Source organism: Mus musculus, chromosome 3 (assembly GCF_000001635.26).
Source record: "Mus musculus strain C57BL/6J chromosome 3, GRCm38.p6 C57BL/6J".
Taxonomy (NCBI): Eukaryota; Metazoa; Chordata; class Mammalia; order Rodentia; family Muridae; genus Mus; species Mus musculus.
This window is the reverse complement of record NC_000069.6, coordinates 80,907,728-80,933,432: the sequence shown is the minus strand read 5'-3', so window position 1 is coordinate 80,933,432 and position 25,705 is coordinate 80,907,728. Positions and strand designations below refer to the sequence as shown.

The following is a 25,705-nucleotide window of genomic DNA, read 5'->3' as shown; positions in this document are numbered from 1 at the left end:
ATGTTATAAAATGAACTGAGTGTGAAGATGCTTCTGTTTCTTGATTCTTTGTATTCTCTCCATGGGTAAAAAAAAATTAAAACTCAATTTATTGATTACTATTTGTAAAATGGAATCTATTTGTTAAAAGATGTCAACCCCACCAAAGGGCCCATTTGCAGAATCTAATATTTCTGCAGAAAGTTCTCTATCTGTCAACAGTACACATTGTTTTATTTTCTGTTTGCATTCCTGGCCCAGCTGACAGCCTTCTTCAATGCAGCAGAGAAGAGAAATACTCAAGAAGTTTTATTTATTTATTTACTTATTTATTTATTTATAATTTCACAGGACAGGAGTAGTTTGATAAGGAGGACAAATTATTTTCCAGAGACCTTATCCTAAAAGAGATTTTAAAAGGTAAATGAATAAATAAAAAAGATAGCTGCTGACTATGAAAGAATTGTGAAGATACACGATTTTCTGAAATGGGAAATGCTGCACAATGTTCATGTGGACAGGAGAGCCTGTGACACAAGAAATATCCCAGGTAGAATTGCAGGGTAATATTTTTGCTGTCATAAGAACTAAAAAAAAAAAAAGTATATTCTCCATACTAATCATGATTTCAAAGGCCTTTGGTAGAGGACAGATTTGGCTTGTTGAAAGAGAATGAAGAACCAGTGAATCAAATTACAACAGGGGATGTAGCAAATGGAATAGGTAATGATGTGTTTATATGTGTGTATATATATAATAAAATGTGCTGTATAAAAAAACAAAGATAGATGCAGGGAGAATTCTATTCCTCATTAGTGTTCCTTGCTGTATTTGTATTTACAAGTAGAGATTTGAAGGACACACTTATTATACTGCTCTGAAACTAAGAGAATTCTAGACTGTAAGAGGATTTTGAGCCCAGGAATTTGTGTCCTTCTGAAGACAAGGAAAGGACAGGAGGAAGCTGTGCACTCAGAGGGAAGGGTCCCTGTCCCCAGATTTTGGACTTTGGAATCCTCCCTAACCACAAACAATGGTATCAGAAAGTAGGCCTTAGAAAGGTGGCTAGGTCATGATGTTAAAACTGTTGTCTGAGAAAAGACAGATGTTGTATTCTTTCAGTTCTTTGAGGGTGGTGTGAAAAGAAAGCACTGTTTGTAAACCAGGATGAAGGCCTCCATCAGACATTACATCAGATCGAATCTACCTTGGATTCACAGCTTTGGAACTATCAAAACGAAGTTGTTTAAGCTACCTACTCTATGGGAATCTGCTATATCAATCTGAGCTAAGACATCTTCATCTAGATGGCAAATGAAGTGGCCAAAACATATGGAATGAAGAGAAGGGTACTGTACAGTGAGCTCGATCGAAGACCTGAGAACAGAAAGGACTCACAGCAATTCAAAACTGGAGGGAGAAATCAATGATATGAAAGGAAAAAAAATAGCCAAAGAAGGCAGAGTAGGCAAAAATGGAGACCCTTAGAGCAGCAAACAACAACAGACAGCCTCACTGCATCAGAGAAATAAGATAAAGGATGTGTGCAGTCCCTGGGGGTGCTGGTCAGAGGAGTCTGAACTGGAGAATGTCTGATCATCTTATATTCAAGAAACATAGACAGACAAGTAAACAAGTGAAGGTCAGGAAAGGCAGAAAGAGATTTCTACTTTTAAGTGATGAGAAAGCCCTGGTGTCCAATGATGTCATTAGAAAGAATGTGCATGAAAGTCAAGTCAGGGAGAGAAATAATGTCTCTCTGCTTGAGACATGATGATACTTGAAGCACAGGGGGAAAAAAAGACGCTCTAATTGTCTGGCAGCAAACAAATACAGTTAATATGTCAAATAGACTTACTCAGAACACATCAGAAAATTTATAATGTCGTCCATTCTATTTCGTCACCTGCTTTGATTGTGTGGAAGTGTAGGAAGACTGTGGACATGTGACATAACCACAGAAAAAAAGAACAAAACCCACTAAGATTGCCGTTAATATATATGGTTCTTCTACTATAATTCATTGGAAGTTTAATGGTGGCTCATTAGCCTCTCTTCACAGTTTGTAAATGAAGTATCTGATGCACAGCTATTGGAGTTGTGCTGTGAGAATGAAAAGTGAGTATTATTGGGGTTCCTGTTGTAAACTTCCCAAATAATCAATAAAAACAATACAAGGCACTGGGATTCATACTGTGTGTTAGAAAGCTTTCCTTTAATCGTCTCTCCACGGTTTATATTCTTTTCTGTGCCAGTGAAATGAAGCAAAGTAAAACAAAGCCAAGCAAAACACACACACTAATGCCAGTTTCCTTGTCTTCTCTCTGGGTTTGACTTGATTCTGGTCTTTTCTTTGCTCAACCAGTTCCTTACCTATTTCCTTCTTTCCCACTATCCCTAGAGATTCTGCTTCATTATGATCTCTGCCAATCCCTAGCCTTTCTCTCTGTCCCAACACACTGCTTATGCTCAGGTACATGTTATTCTGAGAAGACTATTTCAATATTTCAATTCCATCAATAGTCCTTCTTCTTCTTCTTCTCCTTCTTCTTCTTCTCCTTCTTCTTCTTCTTCTTCTTCTTCTTCTTCTTCTTCTTCTTCTTCTTCTTCTTCTTCTTCTTCTTCTTCTTCTTCTTCTTCTTCTTCTTCTTCCTCTTCTTCTTCTTTCTCTTCATCTTCCTCCTCCTCCTCTCCCTCCTCCTCCTCTGTCTCTTCCTCCTCTCCCTGCTTCTCCTCTTCCTTTTTCTTCCCTTTTTCTTCTTTTTTTCCTTTTCCTTCTCCTCTTCCATGCACAGGCATGGAAGGACTGAAAAGTGAGTATTATTGGGGTTCCTGTTGTAAACTTCCCAAATAATCAATAAAAACAATCCTAAAGCTTTCCTTGATGATTTCTTTCATGTTGATTATACATTCATTTTATCATTTATGTTCTCAAGAATCCTTTTATGTTTCCACAAGACCTGCCCTTTCATTAATGCTAGATAAGGCTATCCTCTTCTTCATATGCATCAAGAGCCATGGGTCCCTCCATGTATACTCTTTGGTTGGTGGCTTGGTTCCTGGGAGCTCATGGAGGCCTGGTTAGTAGATATTGTTCTTCCTATAGGGTTGTAATCTCCTTCCCCTCCTCAGCCCTTTCCTTAGCTCTTCCATTGGGGTCCATGGGCTCAGTTCAATATCTGGCTGTGAGTATCTGCATCTGTATTAGTCAGACTTCTGGTGGCAAGTGTTTCTTGGCATCAGCAAGAGTCTGGGCATAGTGTCTAAAGATGTAATGTATCCCTAGTCAGGGAAGTCTCTGGATGGCCTTTTCTTCAGTCTCTGTTCCATTTTTTGTTCCTGTCTTTCCTTTAGACAGGAACAATTCTGGGTTAAAAATTTTGAGATGAGTGGGTGTTTCCATCACTTAACTAGCAGTCATGACTATCTACTGGAGCTAGTCTCTACAGGTTTTTATCTCCCCATTGTCGGGTCTTTCGGCGAATGTTGGGTCTGGGAGCCTCTCAGTTCCCTGGTGTCTAAGATTTTCTAGAGGATACCCCTAGTTCCCCACCCCCCCACTGCTACATATTTCTATTCAATTTCCTGACCCTCTGTACTTCTCCCCTGTCCCTTTCCATACCTGATTATTTTCCCTCTTTCCACTCTGCATCCTTCTCCCTCCCAGGTCCCTCCCTCCCTCTACCTTCTGTGATAATTTTGTTCCCCCTTCTATGTAGGAGGGAAGCATCCACACTTTGTTCTTCCTTCTACTTAAGCTTCATATGTTTTGTGGGTTGTATTGTGGGAATTCTGAGCTTTTGGGCTAATATCTACTTATCAGTAAGTACATACCATGTGTATTCTTTTGTGTCTGGGTTACCTCACTCAGGATGGTATTTTCTAGTTCTATTCATTTGCCTGAGAATTTCATTAAATCAATGTTGGGAGTGTTTGTGAAGGGGAAACTGGGGAAGGGTTTATCATTTGAAATGTAATGAATAAAATGATTAATAATTTAAAAAGAATATTTTTATGTTGCCTGAAGGTGCACGTCTGTGTGTCTGTGTGTCTGTGGGTGTGTGTATGTGTATGTCTGTGTCTGTGTTTGTTATTGCCAGGATGGAACCCATTACCTTATAAACTCCTGCCAAGTGCTCATAGCTGAACTGGCCCCATCCTCTAAAGTACTTTCATATCCACATTTGGCTACATCTCAATCAGAACTTCAAGGTTATTTAGCAAGGCTTCTGTGTTAGTTAGGGTTTTACTGCTGTGAACAGACACCATGACCAAGGCAAGTCTTATAAAAAACAACATTTAATTGGGGCTGGCTTTCAGGTTCAGAGGTTCAGTCCATTATCATCAAGGTGGGAGCATGGCAGTATCCAGGCAGGCATGACACAGGAGGAGCTGAGAGTTCAATGTCTTCATCCAAAGGCTGCTAGTGAAAGACTGACTTCCAGGCAAATAGGGTGAGGATCTTAAGCCCACACCCACAGTGACACACCCATCCCAACCAGGTCACACCTATTCCAACAAAGCCACACCTCCAGATGGTGCCACTCCCAGGTCCAAGGATATACAAACCATCACATTCCACTCCCTGGTTCCCATAGACTTGTTAAAAAAACATGAGTCTATGGGGGCCATACTTAAACATAGCATAATGCAAAATGCATTTAGTCCAACTTTCAAAGTCCTCATAGTCTATAGCAGTCGCAACAATGTTAAAAGTCCAAAATTCAAGGTCTCTTCTGAGATTAATTCAACTTAATTAACTGTAATCTCCAAAGCAAGGCAGGAACCAGCTGGGCAAACTCCAAACACTGCATCTCCATGGCTGATGTCAAAGCAGTCTTTCAGATCTCCACTCCTTTTTCATCTTTGTTGACTGCAACAAACTGCTTTCTCCTGGGCTGGTTCCACTCCCTGTTAACAGCTTTCCTCAGCATGTATTCCATGGCTCTGGCATCTTTAACATCTTTGAGTCTCCAAGGTAATTTCAATGTTAAGCTTCTTGTTTCAGTGTCTGGGATTCCACTTGATCTTTTGGACTCCTCCTAAGGGCTGACATCACTTTTCCAGCTCTGCCCTCTGTAGCACTCTGTAGCTCAGGTTGATCCACTCCACTATGGCTGCAGTTCTTGGTGATCACTCCATGGTACTGACATCTCCAATACACTGGGGTATTCCACTCCAACTAGGCTTCACCAATAGCCTCTCATAGGCTCTCTTCAGGGTGCCAAGCCTCAAATCGTTTGCATGACTCCTTCAGTCCTGGGCCATCAACTACAGCTGAGGCTTCACCTTCTCCAATGGCCTTCCCTGGCCTCTCACAGTGCTAAGCCTCAGCTTCTCTCCATGATCCCTTCATTCCTTCACAAGCAGTACCACCTGAGTGACTCTTACACATTACCAAGTCCAGCCACAGCATGAGGTACAACCTTGGGTATCTCTGGAACACAGCTTCTTTGTGCTCCCAAAAAAGCAATTTCCAGAAGATTTCACCTCAGTGATGCTGGTCTCTTCTTAATCACTGCTAATTCCTTAGCCCCAGCTAACCAGCATCAATTTTCCCAGTAGTTCCTTCCATTCTTAACTCTAGAGCCAGAGCCACATGGTTGAAGCTGCCGAGTTCTGCTGCTTACAGGAACTAGAACGTGATCCCCTTGTACAATTACATTATCACTGGCTTTATGCTTTCTAAATCCTTCACTGCCTAAGCTTGGCTATCCTGGTTCTTGCTCTGTAGATTGACCTTGAATGCAGAGACAGCATGCCTTTCTCCTGATATTAAAGGTGTGTACCACCATGCCTGGATTTAATTTAGCTGGGTAGGATCTTGCCCCAAGGTCCCACTCCCTTAATCTGTTATCTTCTAGAACACAGGAATTTGTTCCATTTCACTTCCTGGTACCCCTTTAATACTCGAACCATATATTTTATATTTTTCCTTTCTAAGCTTGCTATGCTTGTTCAAACTTCTCTTCATAAGACTTAACCAGAGAACAAAGTCTCTGCTGGGCTTTTTAGAAACTTCTTTTGTCAATGCAATTAATCCAAGTCTCTTTACCTTAGCTTCAGGCAAACTTTTCAGACAAGGGCAAAAAGTAGCCACATTCTTCACCAAAATACCACAAAACCAGTCTTTATGCCACATTCTGAAATTCTTCTCCTTTGAAATCTCTTGGGCCAGGTCAACACAGTTCAAATTACTCCCAGCAACTAAGTCTTCCATATTCCTACTAGGATGACCCATTAAGCCCCATTTAAAGCATTCCACTGTTTTCCAAATACAAAGTTCCAAAATCCACATTCTTTCAAATAAAAGCATGGTCAGGCCTATCACAGTAATATCCCACTCCCAGTACCAACTTTTGTATTAGTTAGGGTTTTCCTGCTGTGAACAGACACCATGACCAAGGCAAGTCTTATAAAAAAACAACATTTATTGGGGCTGGCTTACAGGTTCAGAGGTTCAGTCCATTATCATCAAGGTGGGAACATGGCAGTATCCAGGCAGGCATGGCACAGGAGGAGCTGAGAGTTCTATGTCTTCATCCAAAGGCTGCTAGTGGAAGACTGACTTCCAGGCAAATAGGGTGAGGATCTTATGCCCACACCCACAGTGACACACCCATCCCAACCAGGTCACACCTATTCCAACAAGGCCTCACCTCCCTGGTCCAAGTATATACAAACCATCACAGCTGCCTACTGTATTTTGCAGAACAATCAACCCAATTTATTTCTCAGCTGGATATTTTCTATTTCTCTGGAGGATTTGTGGAACTCAATAGTTTCTATTTCCTTCTGTGGCCTCTATTTAACTTAGTCTTGTCCCTCACATTGTGATACAGGTAAGATGCCTAGACAGACTCCATATCCAGTTCTCATAGAACTGGATAGATTCTGTGTCATCTCTCCTTTCTTCCTCCAGTACCCTGTACTTACAAGTTGTTTTTTTTTCCCCCAGAGAGACATTTACTGTATGACATTAATCATTTTCCTAGAGTTATGAGATCTATTTATCTATCTAAAAATATAATTATTGATCAAATGTTTTCAAACACTTAATGTTTTAGATGGCCACAATGCTATTAAAAATAAAAAACAAAACAAAACAACAACAACAACAAAAACATGCTATAGACTGAATGACTTAAACAAGTATTTCTTCCTAACAGTCTTGGAGTCTGAAATCCAATATGAAAGAATTGGCAGATTTTGTGGATGAAGGAATCCATGGTGGCGTAGCCATGTTCTTGTTTTGTGCTGCCATCCATGATAGAAGGAGGCAGGTGAGCTGTCTGGAATTCCTTCATTAGGGTGCGAACCAGGTCATCAGGCTCCTCCCTCAGGACCTAATTCCTATTCATTATGCTTTCTCCTAAGACCTTCTCATTTCAAATTAAATAGAGTTTCAATATAGGTGGTTTTGAGAACATAAACATTCTAAACAGCAGAGATATGCTTCTTTATGAGATAAAATTGGCTTGGTAAGTATCATAGAAGTCTTAAAAAGAACATATAAAAGATAACATTTTCCTTTATTTTTTCCCACAGTAAACATCCTAAGAGCTAATGTTGTGTTTTAAAAGACACTGAGTATTACATTTTATCTAAATATTTTATTCTGCCTCATTTTTCCTGATTGAACTAGTTACATTCATGTAGTGACCAAATGTGTATCAGGTAGACACTTGAGGGGGGAAGGGCTTACTTTGGCTTACAGTTTCAGGTTCCATCATAGCAGGGAAGGCATCTGGACATGCAGAGTTTGGGCTAAAATACATTCTTTTGATATAATTTATATTGGGGTTATGGTCTACTGAATATCAGCATGTAGAAAAAATGCAAGTAGATCCATATTTATCACCCTGCACAAAACTCAAGTCCCAGTGGATCAAAGATTTTGACACAAAGCAGATACACTAAAATTGATAGAAAAGAAAGTGAAGAATAGTCTCGAGGCATTGGCACAGGAAACAACTATATGAACAGAACACCAATCATACAGGCACTAATATCAACATTATCCAATAGGACCTCATGGAACTGAAAAGCTTCTGTAAGGCAAAGGACATCATCAAAAGGACAAAACAGCAGTCTTGAGAATGGGATAAGATTTTTTTTTTTTACCAGTTCCACATCTGGCAGAGAATTGATATCCAAAATATATAAAGAACTCAGGAAACTAGACAATAACAAACCAAATAATTCAATTAAAAACAGGTATAGATCTATACAGAGAATTCTCAACAGAGGAATCTCAAATGGCCAAGAATCATTTACAGAAATGTTCAACATCTTTAGCCATCAGGGAAATACAAATCAAAACTACTCTGAGACTTCATTGTATACCTGTGAAAATGGCTAAAATCAAAACCACAAGTGAAACCTCATTTTGTGAAGACTATGGAGCAAGGGGAACACCCCTTCATTGCTATCAGGAGTACAAACTTGTACAAATACTTGGAAATCAGTATGATGACTTTGCAGAAAATTGGGAATAGCTCTACCTCAAGATTCAGCTGTAGAACTCCTATGAATATATCCAAAAAATATTCTACCATACCACAATATTTTCTCAACTATGTACATAGAAGCTTTATGCATAATAGCAAGAGACTGGGAACAACCAAGATGTCCCTTTACTGAAGAGTGGATAAAGAAAATATGGTACATTTACACCATGGAATATTACTCCACTGTTAAAATCAACGGGTGGAGTGGAAAATATCATCCTGAGTAAGGTAACTCAGACCAGAAAGACAAGGATGGTGTGTACTCACTTAGAAGTGGATATTAGCTGTAAAGTAAAGGATAACCATGCTGCAGTCCACAGACTCAGAGAAGCTGAGTAACAAAGGGAGTTCAGGTGTGAATCTCTCTGCAAAAGGGAAATAGACTAGATGTTTCAGTTGGACAGGGGTCTGGAGAGGTGGGATGGAGAAGAGGGGAGGATGGAGGGCCAGAGTACTAGGAGAGACAACTGGAATCAGGAGGGTATTTCTAGGACAAGCTAGAAATCCAGTACAATGAAAACTCCCTGGAATCTATGAGTGTGCTAAGACTCTTAGCAGTGGGGGGATGTATAGCCTGAACTGGCAATCTCCTGTAACCATGCATAACTTCCAGCTGAGGGGTTGGGAAGCCAACCTAGCCACAATGCTTTTGAATACAATTTGCCCTGTCTGCAAGGTGTGCTGAGGTAATGGTGTTGCAGAAATTGTGGGGGTGGCCAACCAATGACTGCTCCAGGTTGAGATCCATGCCAACAGAGGGATCCTATCCTCACACTGTGTGTAGGACCAGGAACCAGAGACTAGATAAAGTAGAGATCTAGGATAGAACCAAACAGAAATGGAAAAAAAATCCATGAAATGAAATAATTCCTTATGATATTATCCTATACTCATAGACTGGTGCCTAGCCCAATTGTCATTAGAGACTTCACCCAGAAACTGATGGAAAGAGATACAGAGAACCACAGCAAACATTAGGCAGAGCTAGAGGAATCCTGAGGAATAGGAGAAGGAAGACTTATGGGAGCCAGAGGGGCCAAGGACACAACAAGAAAACCCACAGAATCAACTAACCTGGGTCCATAGCAGTTCACAGAGACTGAACCCCCAACCAGAGAACCCGAATGGGACTGACTCTGAGCATATATTACAGTTGTGCAGCTTTGTCTTTTGTAGGATTCATAAGAGCACAGTCAGAGGCTGTCTCTGTTCCATTGGCTGCCTTTGGAACCCTTTCCTCCCACTGGGTTGCCTTGTCTAGCGTTAATAGGAGAGGGGGTGGGGTACCTAGTCTTACTTCAGCTTTATGCCACAGCTCCTTGATATCTGTGGGAGGCCTGCCCTTTTCCGAAGAGAAATGGAGGAGGAGAGGAAGGGAAGCAGGGGAGGTATGGGAGGAGCAAAGGAAGTGGAAATTGTGGTCAAAATGCTAAATAAACAAATAAATAAATGGTTTAAAAGTTATATTGAAGAAAGTAACCTCCCCGAACTGAATAACTAATATATTTATTTGTTTCTAAGGCTTATTTTAAAAACAGTAATGATATGTCATTTACATAGATGGTGATGTTTCTTTTATTAATTTTACTAAAGGTTTAGATCATATGTCTAAATTATCTAAGTGTTGTATCATATCATGAAAATTCAATTGTACTTAAAACTTCAACAAAATGATACAACCCAGAAAATTATTTTAGGTCCATATACCATCAAGTATAGACTGTTTTTCCCTGTGGTCAGAGCACAAGCACAGGTTAGTAGATATTAAGATGAGTCAGGTGATTGTCTAAGCAGTATCTTCAGTGTTGACAGAATACACTCCACATATTGAAAAGTAAGTTTTGTTCATTTAAATCTCACTCAGGTTATAGTTGTAGTATCATAATTAATATGAAGTTTTCATTGAATATGATTGATATTCTATCTATTATGTGATGATGTCAAATAGAAAATGTTTTAAGGATCCAGACATTTGTAGGTACATCTTGTTTTAAATAATTTATTAGCAAATTGACTTTGGAAAAGTTGCATGGTATCCTTGGATTTTCATCTATAATATGGATCTCATAAAATAGTTTAGAATACAGTGAATTAAAAGTACTGCACAATAATGAAGAGTCGTAAGGTATATATAACCTCAATCAATATAAAAGAAAATTTATGTATGTAATTTTCATTATCATTCCTATGCTGAACACAAAACATTTCAGTACTGAAACTAATAGAAGATAAAGTGGGGGAAAGCCTTGAACACATGGGCACAGGGGAAAATTTCATGAGCAGAACACCAATGGCTTATGCTTTAAGATCAAAAATCAACAAATGGGACCTCATAAAATTGCAAAGCTTCTATAAGGCAAAGGACACTGTTAAAAGGACAAAATGGCAACAAACATATTGGGAAAATCCCTTTACTAATCCTACATTCAACAAAGGGCTAATATACAATATAGACAAAGAACTCAGGAAGTTAGACTCCAGAGAAAAAAATAACCCTATTAAAAAAAGGGGGGTACAGAACTAAATAAAGGATTCTCAACTGAGAAATACTGAATGGCTGAGAAGCACCTAAAGAAATGTTCAATATCCTTAGTCATTGGGGAAATGCAAATCAAAACAACTCTGAGATTTTACTTCACACCAGTCAGAATGGTTAAGATCAAAAACTCAGGTGACAGCAGATGCAGGCAAGGATGTGGAGAAAGAAAGATGAACACTCCTCCATTGTTGGTGGGATTGCAAGATGATACAATCACTCTGGAAATCAGTTTGGTGGTTCCTCAGAAAATTGGACATAGTGCTACCTGAGGACCCAGCTATTCCACTTCTGGGCAAATACTCTGAAGATTTTCCAACATGTAATAAGGACACATGCTCCACTATATTCATAGCAGCCATATTTATAATAGCCAGAAGCTGGAAAGAACACAGATGTCCTTCAATAGAGGAATGGATACAAAAAATGTGATACATTTACACAATGGAATACTACTCACCTATTAAAAACAATGACTTCATGGAAATTTTTAGGCAAATGGATTGAATTAGAAAAGATCATCCTAAACAAGTCATAGAACAACACACGGTATGCACTCACTGGTAAGTGGATATTAGCCCAAAAGCTCTGAGTACCCAAGACACAATTCACAGACCACATGAAGCTCAAGAAGAAGGAAGACCAAAGAGTGGATGCTTCAACCCTTAGAAGGGAGCACTAAATACTCCCAGGAGGAAAATTGAGACAAAGTGTGGAGCAGAGGCTGAAGGAAAAGCCATCCAGAGACGGCCCCACCTGGGAATCCATCCTAAGTACAGACAGACATCAAACCCAGACACTAAGGCAAATGCCAAGAAGTGCTTGGTGAAAGGATCCTGATATAGCTGTCTCTTGAGAGGCTCAGTCAGAGCTCAAAGCCAACCATTGGGCTGAGCACTGGGTCCCCAACGGAGGAGTTAGAGAAATGACTGAAGGAGTTGAAAGGTTTTGCAAACCATAGTAAGAACAATACCAACCAACCAGAAATCTCAGAACTCCCACTAAACCACCAACCAAAGAGTACACATGGAGGAACCCCTGGCTCCAGCTGCAGTGAAGTAGAGGATGGCCTTGTTGGTCATCAGTGGGAGGGGAGGCCATTAGTCCTATGAAGGCTTGATGTTCTAGTGTAGGGGAAGGCCAGGGAGGTGAGGTGCAAGTTGGTGGGTGGGATACGGGGAAAGAGGATGGATAGGGGGTTTCTGGAGGGAAAATCAGAAAAGAGGATAACATTTGAAATCTAAATAAATAAAATATCTAATAAAATTGCTGACATATTAACTAATATTTAAGGTCAGCTTGGGTCTTGAGTTTAACAGCCTTTTTAACTTCATTTTTTTCTGATGCATACAAGCATGTCTGTGTCTAGATATTTGGCTGTTTTCCCTGCTTTATTCATATGCAACTATAACCAAACAAATTTGGGAGGGAGGATTCTTTGTAAACATGGGAACTCTTATGATGAAGTACAGGACCAGCACTGGGTGACACCTGTAGTCCCTAGAGTCAATGTGTCTTGATATTGCAATAGACATTAAAGCTGTAGTAACATTCTAACTTCCTTTATTGCTCTATTACTGTGGGTAATTTCATTTCCATTTCTAGCCCCTGGTTTGTCATAAAAATATAGTTCATAGTAAATAGTGAAGATTTTTATGTACAACACTAAAGATATTTTGTAATTAGTACTGAATTTTAAAAATTCACCTCTTATTTGAAAATGGACTTCAAAAGCAATTATATGATTGCTTATAATCTGTTGTATCAGGAGAGCATGTGGAAGTGATCATGGATTACCAAATACTATTTTCATTGTTTCATTAAGGCTGGCTACTCATCCTCTTTTGCTTTACTTTACAGTTCATGAATAGTGCTTAGCAGAGGTTAATAGACCCATTGTTTTCAGCATCTTCTGTTGTAATAGTCTCCTTTACATTTTATTTATTTCTTCTATTTTGAGAAAATGATGATTCATGAAAAACACATCTCAAGCAGCTGGATATGCTTTTTTTTTTGGCTCATATTTGCTGATTATAATGCCAAATGGACTGTAATGATGGAAAACTTCACGAATGGTGACTCTATTGCAGGCTATTATTCTGGAATGAGCCAGGTAGAACTGAGCAACAAAGAAATTAATTTGTAATTAATATTTTATCTTAGTTCTGAGACTACTTGTGAGGATGAGTAAAAACTGCATTTCTCAAAGACCAACTGATATAATAATTACCTCTTATTCCAATATTCAATTTAAGATACCTATTTAAGGTATTTAAAATATTTATTTTAGAATGTATTTAAGCTACATGACCAGGAAAAATAAGATTGACATATTTTATGGAAGTTCTATATACACAGAGCATATGTTTGTTATTATTTTGAGATAGGCCTACACAATATCTCCAGTTATTGTAAACAAATGAGACAAAAACAGAATGTAATATATAACTGGGTTCCACATCTATCATTCTATGAAGCAAATAGAAATGAGCATAAATGGGGAAAATATTGTTTTTGGCTCCTCCTCTCTTTTCTTCTAAATATTTAACCTCAATCAATCTATTTGGCCCTGGAGAAATTATCCAAATTATATATGGTCATTTGCATTTTCCTTGAGCAATATCAGTAGATAAAAAGTTAGAGATGCTCTTGCTGTCATTGAACCCAAGAATAGTAGTGTATTCATAGTATATTAGGATGTTATTTTAGAATTAATACTATACTAGAATGTAATAAATACCTTGAGACAGAAAAAAAAGGAAGTCTAAAGTTATCAGAAATCTTTGGATGTAGAAAAATATTGAACTTTTAAATAATATTTAATAAATCTCCCTGAGGTGTTGGTATCTGAAAAAGAAGACAATGCTATTAAACAGTTAATACATGGCTTTCTGAGGGAAGATCATTTTCATTACAGGGAACAACTGAAGGCAAACACTCAAGGTGGGATGAAGATGGTGAAACTCAGGGCAGCTGAGAAAGAGAAAGTGGGAGATAAACTAAACAGAGTCATAGGTGTGCATGGGGTGGAATGTAGAAGATCTTGCAGACAAATATATGCACTTTGGTTCATAATGTCCAGGGGTCACATTGCTGGGATTCAAGCTGAGGAATGATATAATACAACATGAAATGCTTTCGAAATGTATTCTGGACTGTGTGCTGGGAAGATTCAGAAACAGGAGAATAGTAGGAAGCAAAGTGTATAGTACTGTTGTGGTACAGTTTGGGGACAGTTGATTGGGCCCCATTCTAGGGTGGTTGCAGTACATATGGTCAAAAGTAATTGGATTCCAGGATTTCTACATTAATGGTAGATGTTAGGGGGAAAAAAAAGATAAAACTTGAACAGCTTCACAATTTTTAGTCTTGTTCTCCCAGATGATGACTTTCTATCAGTGGAGAAGAGGTAGGTGGCTTGTGGATCGACCAGTTTTAGAGAAAAGATGCTTTTAGCATGCTGAGGCCAGCATATGCAGTGGTTAATAGTAATTGCCATCTTGAAAGGCTCTACACTCACCTAGGAGATGAATATCTGGGCCTACTAATGTATGAGGGTGCTTTCATACTAGGATAACCTAGGTGAGAAAAAGACCCCAATTTGTGTTCACTCCAAGGGCTGAGCTATTTAATAAACTTAATTCACAGGTGTAAGCAAGCTTGGGGCAGCATTCATGTTCCTCTGCTTCTTGATTTTCGATACAGTATGACCATTTGCCTGACATTACAGCCACCACGCCTTCCCCACCATGATAGACTGTAGCCCCAGGACTGTAAGGAATATATTCTTTCCCTTAAGTCATTTCTTGTTGAGTATTTATTCACAGCAATGATAAAAGGAATTAACACTACACAAACACACACACACACACACACACACACACACACACACACACACACACATTATACATAGATAAAAAACAGAAAAATTTTGATGTTGAGAAAGCATTTGGATATATAGTGTCTAAAGCTCTAGAAAGAAGTCTAGTCAGATGAGGTAAACTTATTAATTGACACAGTATTTTAAAATGTGTAAATAGATGAGTAAACCAGGAGTGGAGGGAAAAAAGATCTAGAAAAGCAAGTAAACAAGTTACAGATTATGGAAAATAAACTTCTTCCTGATGCTGTTTTAGAAGAGTCTTCTTCTACACAATGGAGTACTACTCAGCTATTAAAAAGAATGAATTTATGAAATTCCTAGCCAAATGGATGGACCTGGAGAGCATCATCCTGAGTGAGGTAACACAATCACAAAGGAACTCACACATTATGTACTCACTGATAAGTGGATACTAGCCCAAAACCTAGGATACCCACGATATAAGATACAATTTCCTAAACACATGAAACTCAAGAAAAATGAAGACTGAAGTGTGGACACTATGCCCCTCCTTAGAAGTGGGAACAAAACACCCATGGAAGGAGTTACAGAAACAAAGTATGGAGCTGAGATGAAAGGATGGACCATGTAGAGACTGCCATATCCAGGGATCCACCCCATAATCAGCTTCCAAATGCTGACACCATTGCATACACTAGCAAGATTTTACTGAAAGGACCCAGATGTAGCTGTCTCTTGTGAGACTATGCCGGGGCCTAGCAAACACAGAAGTGGATGCTCACAGTCAGCTAATGGATGGATCACAGGGCTCCCAATGGAGGAGCTAGAGAAAGTACCCAAGGAGCTAAAGGGATCTTCAACCCTATAGGTGGAACAACATTATGAACTAACCAGTACCCCTGAGCTCTTGACTCTAGCTGCATATGTATCAAAAGATGGCCTAGTCGGCCATCACTGGAAAGAGAGGCCCATTGGACATGCAGACTTTGTGTGCCCCGGTATAGGGGAACGCCAGGGCCAAAGGGGGGGAGTGGGTGGGTAGGGGAGTGGGGGTGGGTGGGTAAGGGGGACTTTTGGTATAGCATTGGAAATGTAAATGAGCTAAATACCTAATAAAAAATGGAAAAAAAATAAAATAAAAAAAAAAAAAAAAAAAAAAAAAAAAAAAAAGAAGAGTCTTCTTTCACATTATCACAGTCAACAACCATGTTACTACAAGGTGGTCATATTTGTAGAAAAATATTCAAAATTGTGAGTGTAACTGTACTCATGCAAGATCGTTAACTCTGTCCCCTAAGCTTTGGGCACAAAACCCCACCAATCCATCACAACTTCTTGGTACATTTTAATGAACAGCCCCCTTTTCCTTTAAAATTGTTAGATTTCAGAGTACAGAATAAAGGAATAAAAGGCAGGAAAGAGACAAAAGTCTGACCTCAGCAGACAAAACTGCATTTATTAGGGCAGCAGCAATGGGCATCAACTGTCCTTTGAGGAGGGGAAGTGGTGTGAAAAGGAGGGAACTCCTATGATATCTTACAAGAACGGGCAGAGTTCTTCATATAAGGAAGTTGATAGAGGTGTGAAGGTACACTTGTGGGGCAAGACAGTCTCAAGAAATTTGTGATTGTTTGTGTGTGTGGGGGTGGGGGTTGGGGAGGGACTGCAAAGCAGTGCACCCTGAGAAGTGTCTCCACAAGCAGTTCTCCCTGACTTATAGAAGTGGTTGACCCATAACAGTTGAGGAACAGGAGTAAGGCCATTTAAGCAGCAGGACTTCTAGTTTCCTGAAGCCAGGGCATACTTTTTAAAATACTTCATATGTGTATGTATTCGCACATTTAGCAGGAAAACTGAACTAGTTGTGGAGATTCTGAGCATGGGTCCAAACATTATTGGGTAAGAGCTAAATCTATGTCATTGCTCAGACTCTCCTGAGTAAAACTCAGGTTTTATTCATTTTCAACACTCACTTCTTATTCCTTATATGATCTTTTCTCCAAATGCTACATGGTGTACAATGTGCATAGTAAGCCTTTATAACCCCTTTTTTAAATTATTTTTTTAATTAGGTATTTTCTTCATTTACATTTCCAATGCTATTCCAAAAGCCCCCTGTACCCTCCCCCCAACTCCCCTACCCACCCTCTCCCACTTCTTGGGCCTGGTGTTCCCCTGTACTGAGGCATATAAAGTTTGCAAGACCAATAGACTTAGAAATGCATGGTTATAGAAAAGAAATCCCTCCCATTACATAATAGTCAAAACACCAAATGCACAAAACAAAGAGAATATTAAAAGCAGTAAGGGAAAAATGTCAAGTAACATATAAAGGCAGACCTATCAGAATTACACCACACTTAATCAGAATTATTACCAGACTTCTCACCAGAGACTATGAAAGCTAGAAGATCCTGGGCAGATGTCATACAGACCCCAAGAGAACTCAAATGCCAGCCCAGGCTACCATACCCAGCAAAACTCTCAATTATCATAGATGAAGAAACCAAGATATTCCCTGACAGAAACAAATTTATATGGTATCTTTCCACAAATCCAGCCCTACAAAGGATAATAGATGGAAAACTCCAACACAAGAAGGGAAACTACACCCTAGAAAAGTAAGAAAGTAATCTTTAAACAAACCCAAAAGAAGATAGCCCCACAAACGTAATAACATAAAAAATAACAGGAAGCAAGAATCACTAATATCTCTTAATACCAAAGGACTCAATTCCCAAATAAAAAGACATAGAAAAACATACTGCTTACATAAACAGAACCCAGAATTTTGCTGCATACAAGAAATTCACCTCAGTGTCAAAGACAGACACTACCTCAGAGTAAGAGGTTGGAAAATAATTTTCCAAGCAAATGGTCCCAAGAAACAAGCTGAAGTAGCCATTCTAATATAGACTAAAATCAACTTTCAGCCAAAAGAGACAGTATCCAAATTAACAAAATCAGAAATGAAAAGGGAGATATAACAACAGAAACTGAGGAAATTCAAAAAAATCATCAGATCCTATTACAAAAGCCTACATTCAACAAAACTGGAAAATCTGGATGAAATGAACAGTTTTCTAGACAGATAGCAAAGACCAAAGTTAAGTCAGGATCAGATAAACCATCTAAACAATCCCATAAGCCCTAATGAAATAGAAGCAGTCATTAAAAGTCTTCCAACCAAAAAAAAAAAAAAAAAAAAAAAAAAAAAAAGCTCCGGACCAGATGGGTTTAGTGCAGAATTCTATCAAACCTTCAAAGAAGACCTAATACCAATACTCTTCAAACTATTCCACAAACTAGAAACAGAAGGAACACTTCCCAATTCATTCTATGAAGCCACAGAACTGTTTCTGTCTAATCAGGAACCTGTCACAATTTCCTTACATAGAGGACTTCATAAGAGAATTTTTTTCTACTTCTATTGTGTTTAATGTTTCTAATAGACCTTAAAAACTGTTTGAGTGCGTGTTACTTTTAGCTTCAGAAGATATCATGTATATTTAAGAGGCATTTAACTATTATAAATTATTTTGATGATTTAAAAATGTAAATACTGAATTGTATATTTTAAAATAAATTTTATTAGTTTAATTAATGAAGACAGTTAAAAATAAATAAATATTTAAAAATGTGAAAGAGATACCAAATTGACAAATCCAAAACATAAAAATAAAATAAAATAAAATGTGTGGTCATGTTTTGATATAATTAAAAAAGGCATGCTGTTCTATTTAGTGAAGCTTTAAAACAAGGCAGCTGTGACTTAGCAATGGAAATAAGGATTGCTTCCTAGTTATTGCTGCCCTTGTGACACAGAAAGCTTTGTGGAGCTGAAAGACAGTGTCTGGGTGGAGGGAATGCCCCTCTCTCATGTTTAACAGGCCTATACATGAATTAGTGGAACATCTGCTCTTCTACATACAAGGCTGGACCATGCTCACTTGGGTTCAAATCTGCTAGGCTTCCCTTAAGAGTTATTATCAGGTGGGCATGGAGGCACGGGCATAATAATATTCCAGCAGTAGCTTGAGGAAAGCAGATGGGATTCCGAGATACAGTCTGACCTCAGCAAACAAAACTGCGTTTATTCGACAGAAGCAAGGGGCATCAATTTTCCCACAGAAAGGGAAATTGTATGAAGAGAGGGAATGAACTCCTGTGGGGTCTTAAAGGAATGGGTAGGGTGCTTAAGTTTAAAAGAAGTTGTTTCTTAACTATGGAAATGAAAGCTAGAGTAGTTTAGTACCAAAAGGCAAAAACTAACTGGCACTGCCATGCAAAATCACTGCTAAATCTCTTTTAAGATCTGTAAACTCCAGGTGATTGAATCTCTTAATGGCATGAATTTCAATTTCACCGTCTATAAAATTGAGAAGGATGTACAGTTGTCTAGACACACTGAGGGTCAGTGGCGACACTATGAAGGGACCCTGTTGTGCTCAATGTCAACTGTGCAACCAATGTTAGGAGCAGCATTCCTTGCACTATGTATGCTATACTACTGTAATGATTCTGACCACATGAAGCCTGAGTAGAAAGATCAGACTTCAGAAATTGGAATTATCATTCCGACATTAAGATAGAAGGCAGAAAGAGAAGATGATGAAACCACAGGAATCTCGTCCACTTTGGTTCAGGAAGGCCAACTGCTGTCCCACATCATGTAGTTAGTGCCACAAACCTCCTCTTGAGCCCTGCTCCTTTATTTTAGCTCCTTTTCTAACAGTCTCCCGCTGGGGTCCTGCGATGATGCCCTCCAAAGAGCCCTAAGGTCCCTTCTCCCTCCCTTATCCCCGTCCCCACCACCACCGTGCAGCGTCTCGTCCCTCTCGGTGGCGACCTCCGCCGCCCGCGGTCCCCGCAGTTGTCCGCGGCGCGCCACGGCGCACGCTCAGGGGCGGAGCAGGCGCGTCAAACTCGGCGGCGGCGGCGGTGGCGGCGGTGGCGCGGGCGGCGGCGGGACTCGCTGGTCGCAGCTGCCTCTGCGCCCGCCACCTGCGCCGCCGTCACCTCGGCGGAGGGCTGAGGGGCGCGTGCGGTAAGGCCTGGCGGCGAGCTCCCTGCGGCGCGGGCTTCGGGTCTGCGCACTGCGGCGGGGCCGAGCTGGGGCCCGAGGCGGGCTCGGTGCAAGACGCAGTGTCCGATGCCCGCGGGGGCCGGGGCCGGGGTTTGGGGACCAGAGGCGCCGAGGGCCCTGGGGTGCTGTGGGGAGGCTCACCTGGCCCTGCAGCGGCCGGCCGTTCTGGAAAGCCACAGAGCCTTGCGGACAAGGGTCGCGCGGGAGCCCGGCTGTAGCAGCTAGCATCGCTCCAGGAGGATAAGGGGCTGTGAGCCAAGTGGGGACAGACCTATTGCAGTACTGGGACTCTCATCCCAGAGTGGTAGAGGTGGCTGCGGGTGAAGGACCTAGTGACATGCCCTTTGGGCCTGCTTTGGGGGTGTATAGGATAAATATGGGGTGAACCTGAGAAGAGGGGGCGGGTAAATACAGGACACTGGTGCTCCAGATAACAGAGTGGGATGGGAATTGGGCGTTTAGGTCTCAGTTTGCAGAAAACAATTTTATGATCTGAAAACAAAGCACACAGAAGAGGGTTTTTTTGTTGTTGATGTTTTGTTTTGTTTTTTGTTGTTGTTTGTTTTTAGCTATTCTGCTGTTAGTAAATGCTTGAGGGTTTGCTGTATTGTTTATTGTACTTTGGCAAGGATATTCTCTTCTGGGCATAGGCAGTGATGTTAATTTGTAGGTAGGAACATTATCTGAAGCACACTTCCAGTTTTGTTTCTTTACTATTACTCAGAACTATCTTTTGAAGATGACTGGTACAAGAGTTCCCACACGAATGGGAAAACTAACAAGTCAACTTACTGCATGGCATTTTTAGGGTACAAAGTAGCATGCAAATTTAATGATATTTTACAAGCAGTGAGTTTAGAGTGTTTCATGCCAGTCTTCCTTTACCTTTCTGTTTGTTGCTTTCCTTTGAATTAAGTCCGTTAGTGATTTTTTTTTGAAAAAAAAAAAAAAGCATAGAAATCCATACAACCTACATTTTAAAATTTGACATCAAGTGTTCTAGCTAGAGTGAACCATTTTAACAGTGGGTTAAGTATCCTTACAGGTATGAACCTATTTTGAAATACTCTCCAACTTAATGCCAAATTTTAATTTCATATAATCCCAGATTTGGAAATTGTACAATCTCCAATTGTCTGTTACTAGAACCTGGTTTTCTCTATATCTTTACTTGAACTGAGTCTCACCATGACTATAAATAGGCTTTCCTGCTATATAAAGGACACTCAAACGTTCAGTGATGTAGGATTTGAGATACGATTGCCCGTTGGGTAGCCATCATGAGAAGCTCCTTAAAGGGAAGTCACAGGCTTATCACATGCTCCCTAAGTGTGAATACCTTCTTGTTTTCTCTCCTAGATTGAGCTGCTGAAACTTCCGTTTTCAAGATGAAGTTTTCGTTGGCAATCTCCTTTTTTATTTTAATGTCCTTGTTGTTTGAAGACGCTTGTGCTAAAGAAAAGTCTTCCAAGAAAGGGAAGGGGAAAAAGAAGCAGTACTTGTGCCCATCGTACGTTCCTCACATCGTATATCCTTCTGCAGAGCGATGTTGCTGCTTTTGTTAGAAAACCAGACCGGTTATAAAAATGCCCACCTACAGCACTGTTTGCATCCACTCATGCACCTACTGTGTCCTGTTTGCAAGATGTCAGAGTAGACAGATGTTTGAAATGTGATGGTGGCTTCCTGTTGGTAAAGGAAGCTTTGTAATACACCTTTCCATATCATTTACAAAAGCGAAACAAGTTATTATAGCTTTATTTGACCAGATATGCAACTTTAATTGGATGCTGTGGGCCCATGCTTTGAGCAAATACAAGTTCAAAGGGTAGATTTTAAAATGATCTGAAATGAGAATCATTAAGAAGCAGATAACTATTATCTTGAGGTCTATTATATTTACATTGCTATACACAGTGGAAGTAAATTTGCATGGTACATGACATTTATTCTGAAGTATTTTTTGTAAAGGACTTACAAAAGGAATTTAGTGTATCCCTCAAAAAGTGTGTGATAAAATATAGAAGTACTTTTCTTTAAAAAAAAAAAAAAAAGGAAAAAACCATCCAGCTACAGTCTCCCAAAAGTCAAAGTTTATCAGCCTGGGTTCTTTTCTGAGAAGGGTTAATATTAATGGTCAATAAAAGCTGGAAATATCCAACCATTACAACAGATAAACACTAAGTAATGACTTCTAAAGATTATGTGTTTTTAGGTAATAATATAACACATGTCATTATTTTGCTGTTATAGGCCATTTTCCAGTTACTATTGTTGAGAAATTATATCGACCACAGACAACAGTTTATTCCAGCATCAAGAACCATTGAAGTTTTATAAATGTCTGTAAGAAACATAAAGTGCCTTTTAGGGAGAAAAGATGTTAGACTTGATAGATACATTGTAGTTGATACTTTATAGAGATGTGGAGACTTAAAAGCTTGAAGGCAGGGTCATGGAGACTAATGTCTAGCATTCAGGAAGTTTCATATCATGTCCAGAGGCATCTCCTAACTACCATCGACAGCCTACCTACTTAGCATTTTATGTCAGGATGAAGTGTAGGCTAGCCTTGAATTATATGCATGCACTTTCTTGGTCTCTGGGTAAGATACCCTTGGGCTGAGGAGTGAGAGGCAGGTCAGGCCTACCACGAGCTGACATCAAAACTCCTCAGTGTTAAGATTTTTGTGTCCTTATCAGATCAGCCCCCGAGGGAACTAGAGGATGTTAGGCCTTCTCCTGAGAAAGACACATTTTCAAGTTCTAGATATTCTTTGTTGACACAAGCTGGTAAATGCCTTGTGGTTGTGGTAACTGGGTGTGGTGAGGGTAGGGTCAGGCTATCATGGACCAGTCTGGCTTTTTTTTTTTTTCACAAGTGAGTGAGGCTATGGTTACTACCTTCCAGTCAAACCCCTTCTGTACTTCCTGCATCCAAAGTCATATTGTTTAAAGATCATAACAGCAAATCTTGTTGCCTCCATTTACCTTACTTTAGTATTTAGAGGACACTTGTTCTTTTTCACAACTACACTACTAAATTGCCCGAAGTATATAAGTGGTCAATGTATATAGTGTCTATAGTTATTTAAGACAGATTTTTGAAAATGGGGTAAGATAGTAAAGTTTCTCTTAGAGCATGTGAAAATTATGAGGTTTCATAAGGTGCCATCTGCGCCTATTGAGTTCTTGTCACAGTACTTCTTATGTTACATCATGAGTTGAAAATTCATCTCTGCTAGTTTCTACCATAGTCTTAAATTTATTTTAATTTTTTTATGAGAATAAGTAAAGTTTCATTGATGGTTGCAGTAATCTTGTCCAACATCTACCTTATCAATATGTAAACATATCTGAGATTATAACTCAGCAGATAAATGTGTTCTGCTGAGTTTGGTCGCTGGAACTCATACAGTGGAAGGAGAGAACCAGTTTCTACAGAGCTCTCCTGACAGCCACATGCTTGCTGTGGCAGACACACACGTGCATACATGATCATTAAAGTAAATAGACAGACAGATAAATATTCTCTGGCAAAATACACTTGTATATTTTTTGGGTTGGATTCATTTTATAAATAAGTATCTCTTTCCATAGGAATATGATTCTATAATCCCAGCCCTTGGTAGGAGAATTGGGAGTTCAAAGCCATCCTGGTTTATACAGTAAGACCTAACCTAAAAAAACAAAACTGAAGTAAAATAAATGAAAATCAGCCTTAAGACTAAGAGCTTAAGAAATTCAAAAGTGTTTTCTCTGGCTGGAATTTGGTTTACTATATGAAAGTGCTGTAAAAACTCAGGCTACACTCTCAGCCATAGTAAAGTGCTGTAAGGTAATCTTATATGCTTATTTGTAGTTTAGAAACCTAAACTATTTTGTATAAATTTATTAAGTGTATTAATACAGAGAGATTGGCAGAGTTGGAATTAGAAATCTCAGAAATTGAGGGTAGAAAATGTACTTAATATCATGAGGTTCTTGCCTGGTGAACTTTTGTTTCTCTTATTAAGCACTCTCAGGAGTGGCATTGCTAAGTCATGGGAGCATATAAGCCTCACCAGTATATTTGTAGGGAATAGAAATTAACTATGTTTGTTTTTTCACTAAAAGAGTAGTTTTTCCTGTCTGTTCTGAGAATGTACATTTTAAAATACAGGGCAGGGGCCAGAAAGATTGTGATTTTTCCATTCTGCTGCTAAGAGTTCACCTAACCCTATGCATATAGTTGCACTCACCCACCATACATATGACATACATATACCATACATATACCATACATATATCATACATATACCATACATATACCATACATATACCATACATATACCATACATATACCATACATATACCATACATATACCATACATATACCATACACATTCCATACATATACCATACATATACCATACATATACCATACATATACCATACATATACCATACATATACCATAAACTCCCTGAACTTTATGTCTAGCTCAGAGCTGGTTAGAGGGTAACACCCTCCATCCTGACTGTCCCATTCTGTTCCAAAGCTCAACTCAATGTGCGAAAACTGCTCTCAGAACTCCTCCACACCTCTCCTAACACAGTGGCCCTTTGCCAGCAAATGACCACACGACCTCCTTGGCCATCCTCGGATCACGTTTGACCTACCTTTTCTACATCAGCGTCTCAAACTCAGCAGGTACCAAGAGTCAACAGCTCAGTCGCTCTTCTTTACCACCTCTGCAGTGTCTCTACCTTCGCCGCTTTACAGAGTTATCTGATTTGTCTTCTCTATAATCTATAATACGGCTTGTTTTAACTTCTTCACTATTCTCCCACCCCCCCCCCCCCGGATATTTCTGCTCCACACTGACTCTAGAGTTTATGTTGCTGTTTTGTTTCGTTTTATTTCTGGTTTGTTGTTGCTTTGGTTTGTTTTGCTTTGGTATTTTCCCCTGAGAACTTGGTTCTAATTGGGTCATTCCAATATTGAGATGCCTTGCAGGAATTCCATGGCTCTTTGGATGTGGCTGACATTTCTTGTCTCTACACAGAAGATCTTTGATGGCTAGAGTCCAACATCTGCATCCCAGCCTGTGGATGACCCAGTGCACACCTGCTCTTTCCCATCTCCATCATCGTTCTGTTCTTTGCAATAGTTAAAGCACCAGTGCTCCCTGGCTGTGTTAGTTAACTCCCACCTCCAGGCTCTTGTTGGAAATTCATAGCAGTAACTATCACTTGTTCACTACTGAGCCTCAGTCTGTGTGCCTAGACCTTTACAAATACACACACTACTGCATATATCCTCTTCACTCAGCATTTTAAAAAATTCTTTAATCAATTTTTACAGTCCAGTCTTCATTCCTCCCAGTGTGCTCCCCCTCCTACTCCTCATCCCATACTTCCCTGACCCTGTCTCCAAGAGGATGTCCCCACCCCTCCACCCACACCCTGCCAGACCTCCCCACTCCTTGGGGCCTCCAGTCTCTCAAGAGCTAGGTACATCTTCTCTCACTGCGGCCAGACCAGGCAGTCTTCTGCTATGTGTCTGTCAGGGGTCTCATATCAGCTGGTGTATGCTGCCTGGTTGGTGGCTCAAATTCTGAGACATCTCGAGGGTCCAGGTCAGTTGAGGTTGCTGGTCTTCCCATGAGCCTGTCCTCCTCAGCCTCTTCCTGCTTTTCCCTAATTCAATCACAGGGGTTCCCAGCTTCCTTCCATTGGTTGAGTGCTAGTATCTGCATCTGACTCTTTC

The 25,705-nt window shown here is 39.8% G+C and overlaps 1 protein-coding gene across 9 annotated transcripts in view; it reads left to right on the top strand.

The window, feature by feature from the left end:
- The first annotated feature begins 19,772 nt into the window (after positions 1-19,772).
- Positions 19,773-25,705, top strand: part of Glrb (glycine receptor, beta subunit) — a 70,063-nt gene continuing 64,130 nt past the window's right edge. For 6 of the 9 annotated variants that reach the window (NM_001281969.2, NM_001345958.1, NM_010298.6 and 3 more), the window contains exons 1-2: positions 19,773-19,916; positions 21,315-21,465. Coding sequence is in view for 5 of the 9 variants with exons in the window: in NM_010298.6 (NP_034428.2) it covers positions 21,344-21,465 (122 nt within the window). In the remaining 4 variants the exon portion in view is untranslated. Of the gene's footprint in view, positions 19,917-21,314; positions 21,466-24,494; positions 24,647-25,705 lie in introns of those variants that run through there. The other 3 variants (XM_030252428.1, NM_001345959.1, NM_001345996.1) reach the window with 2 other exon arrangements.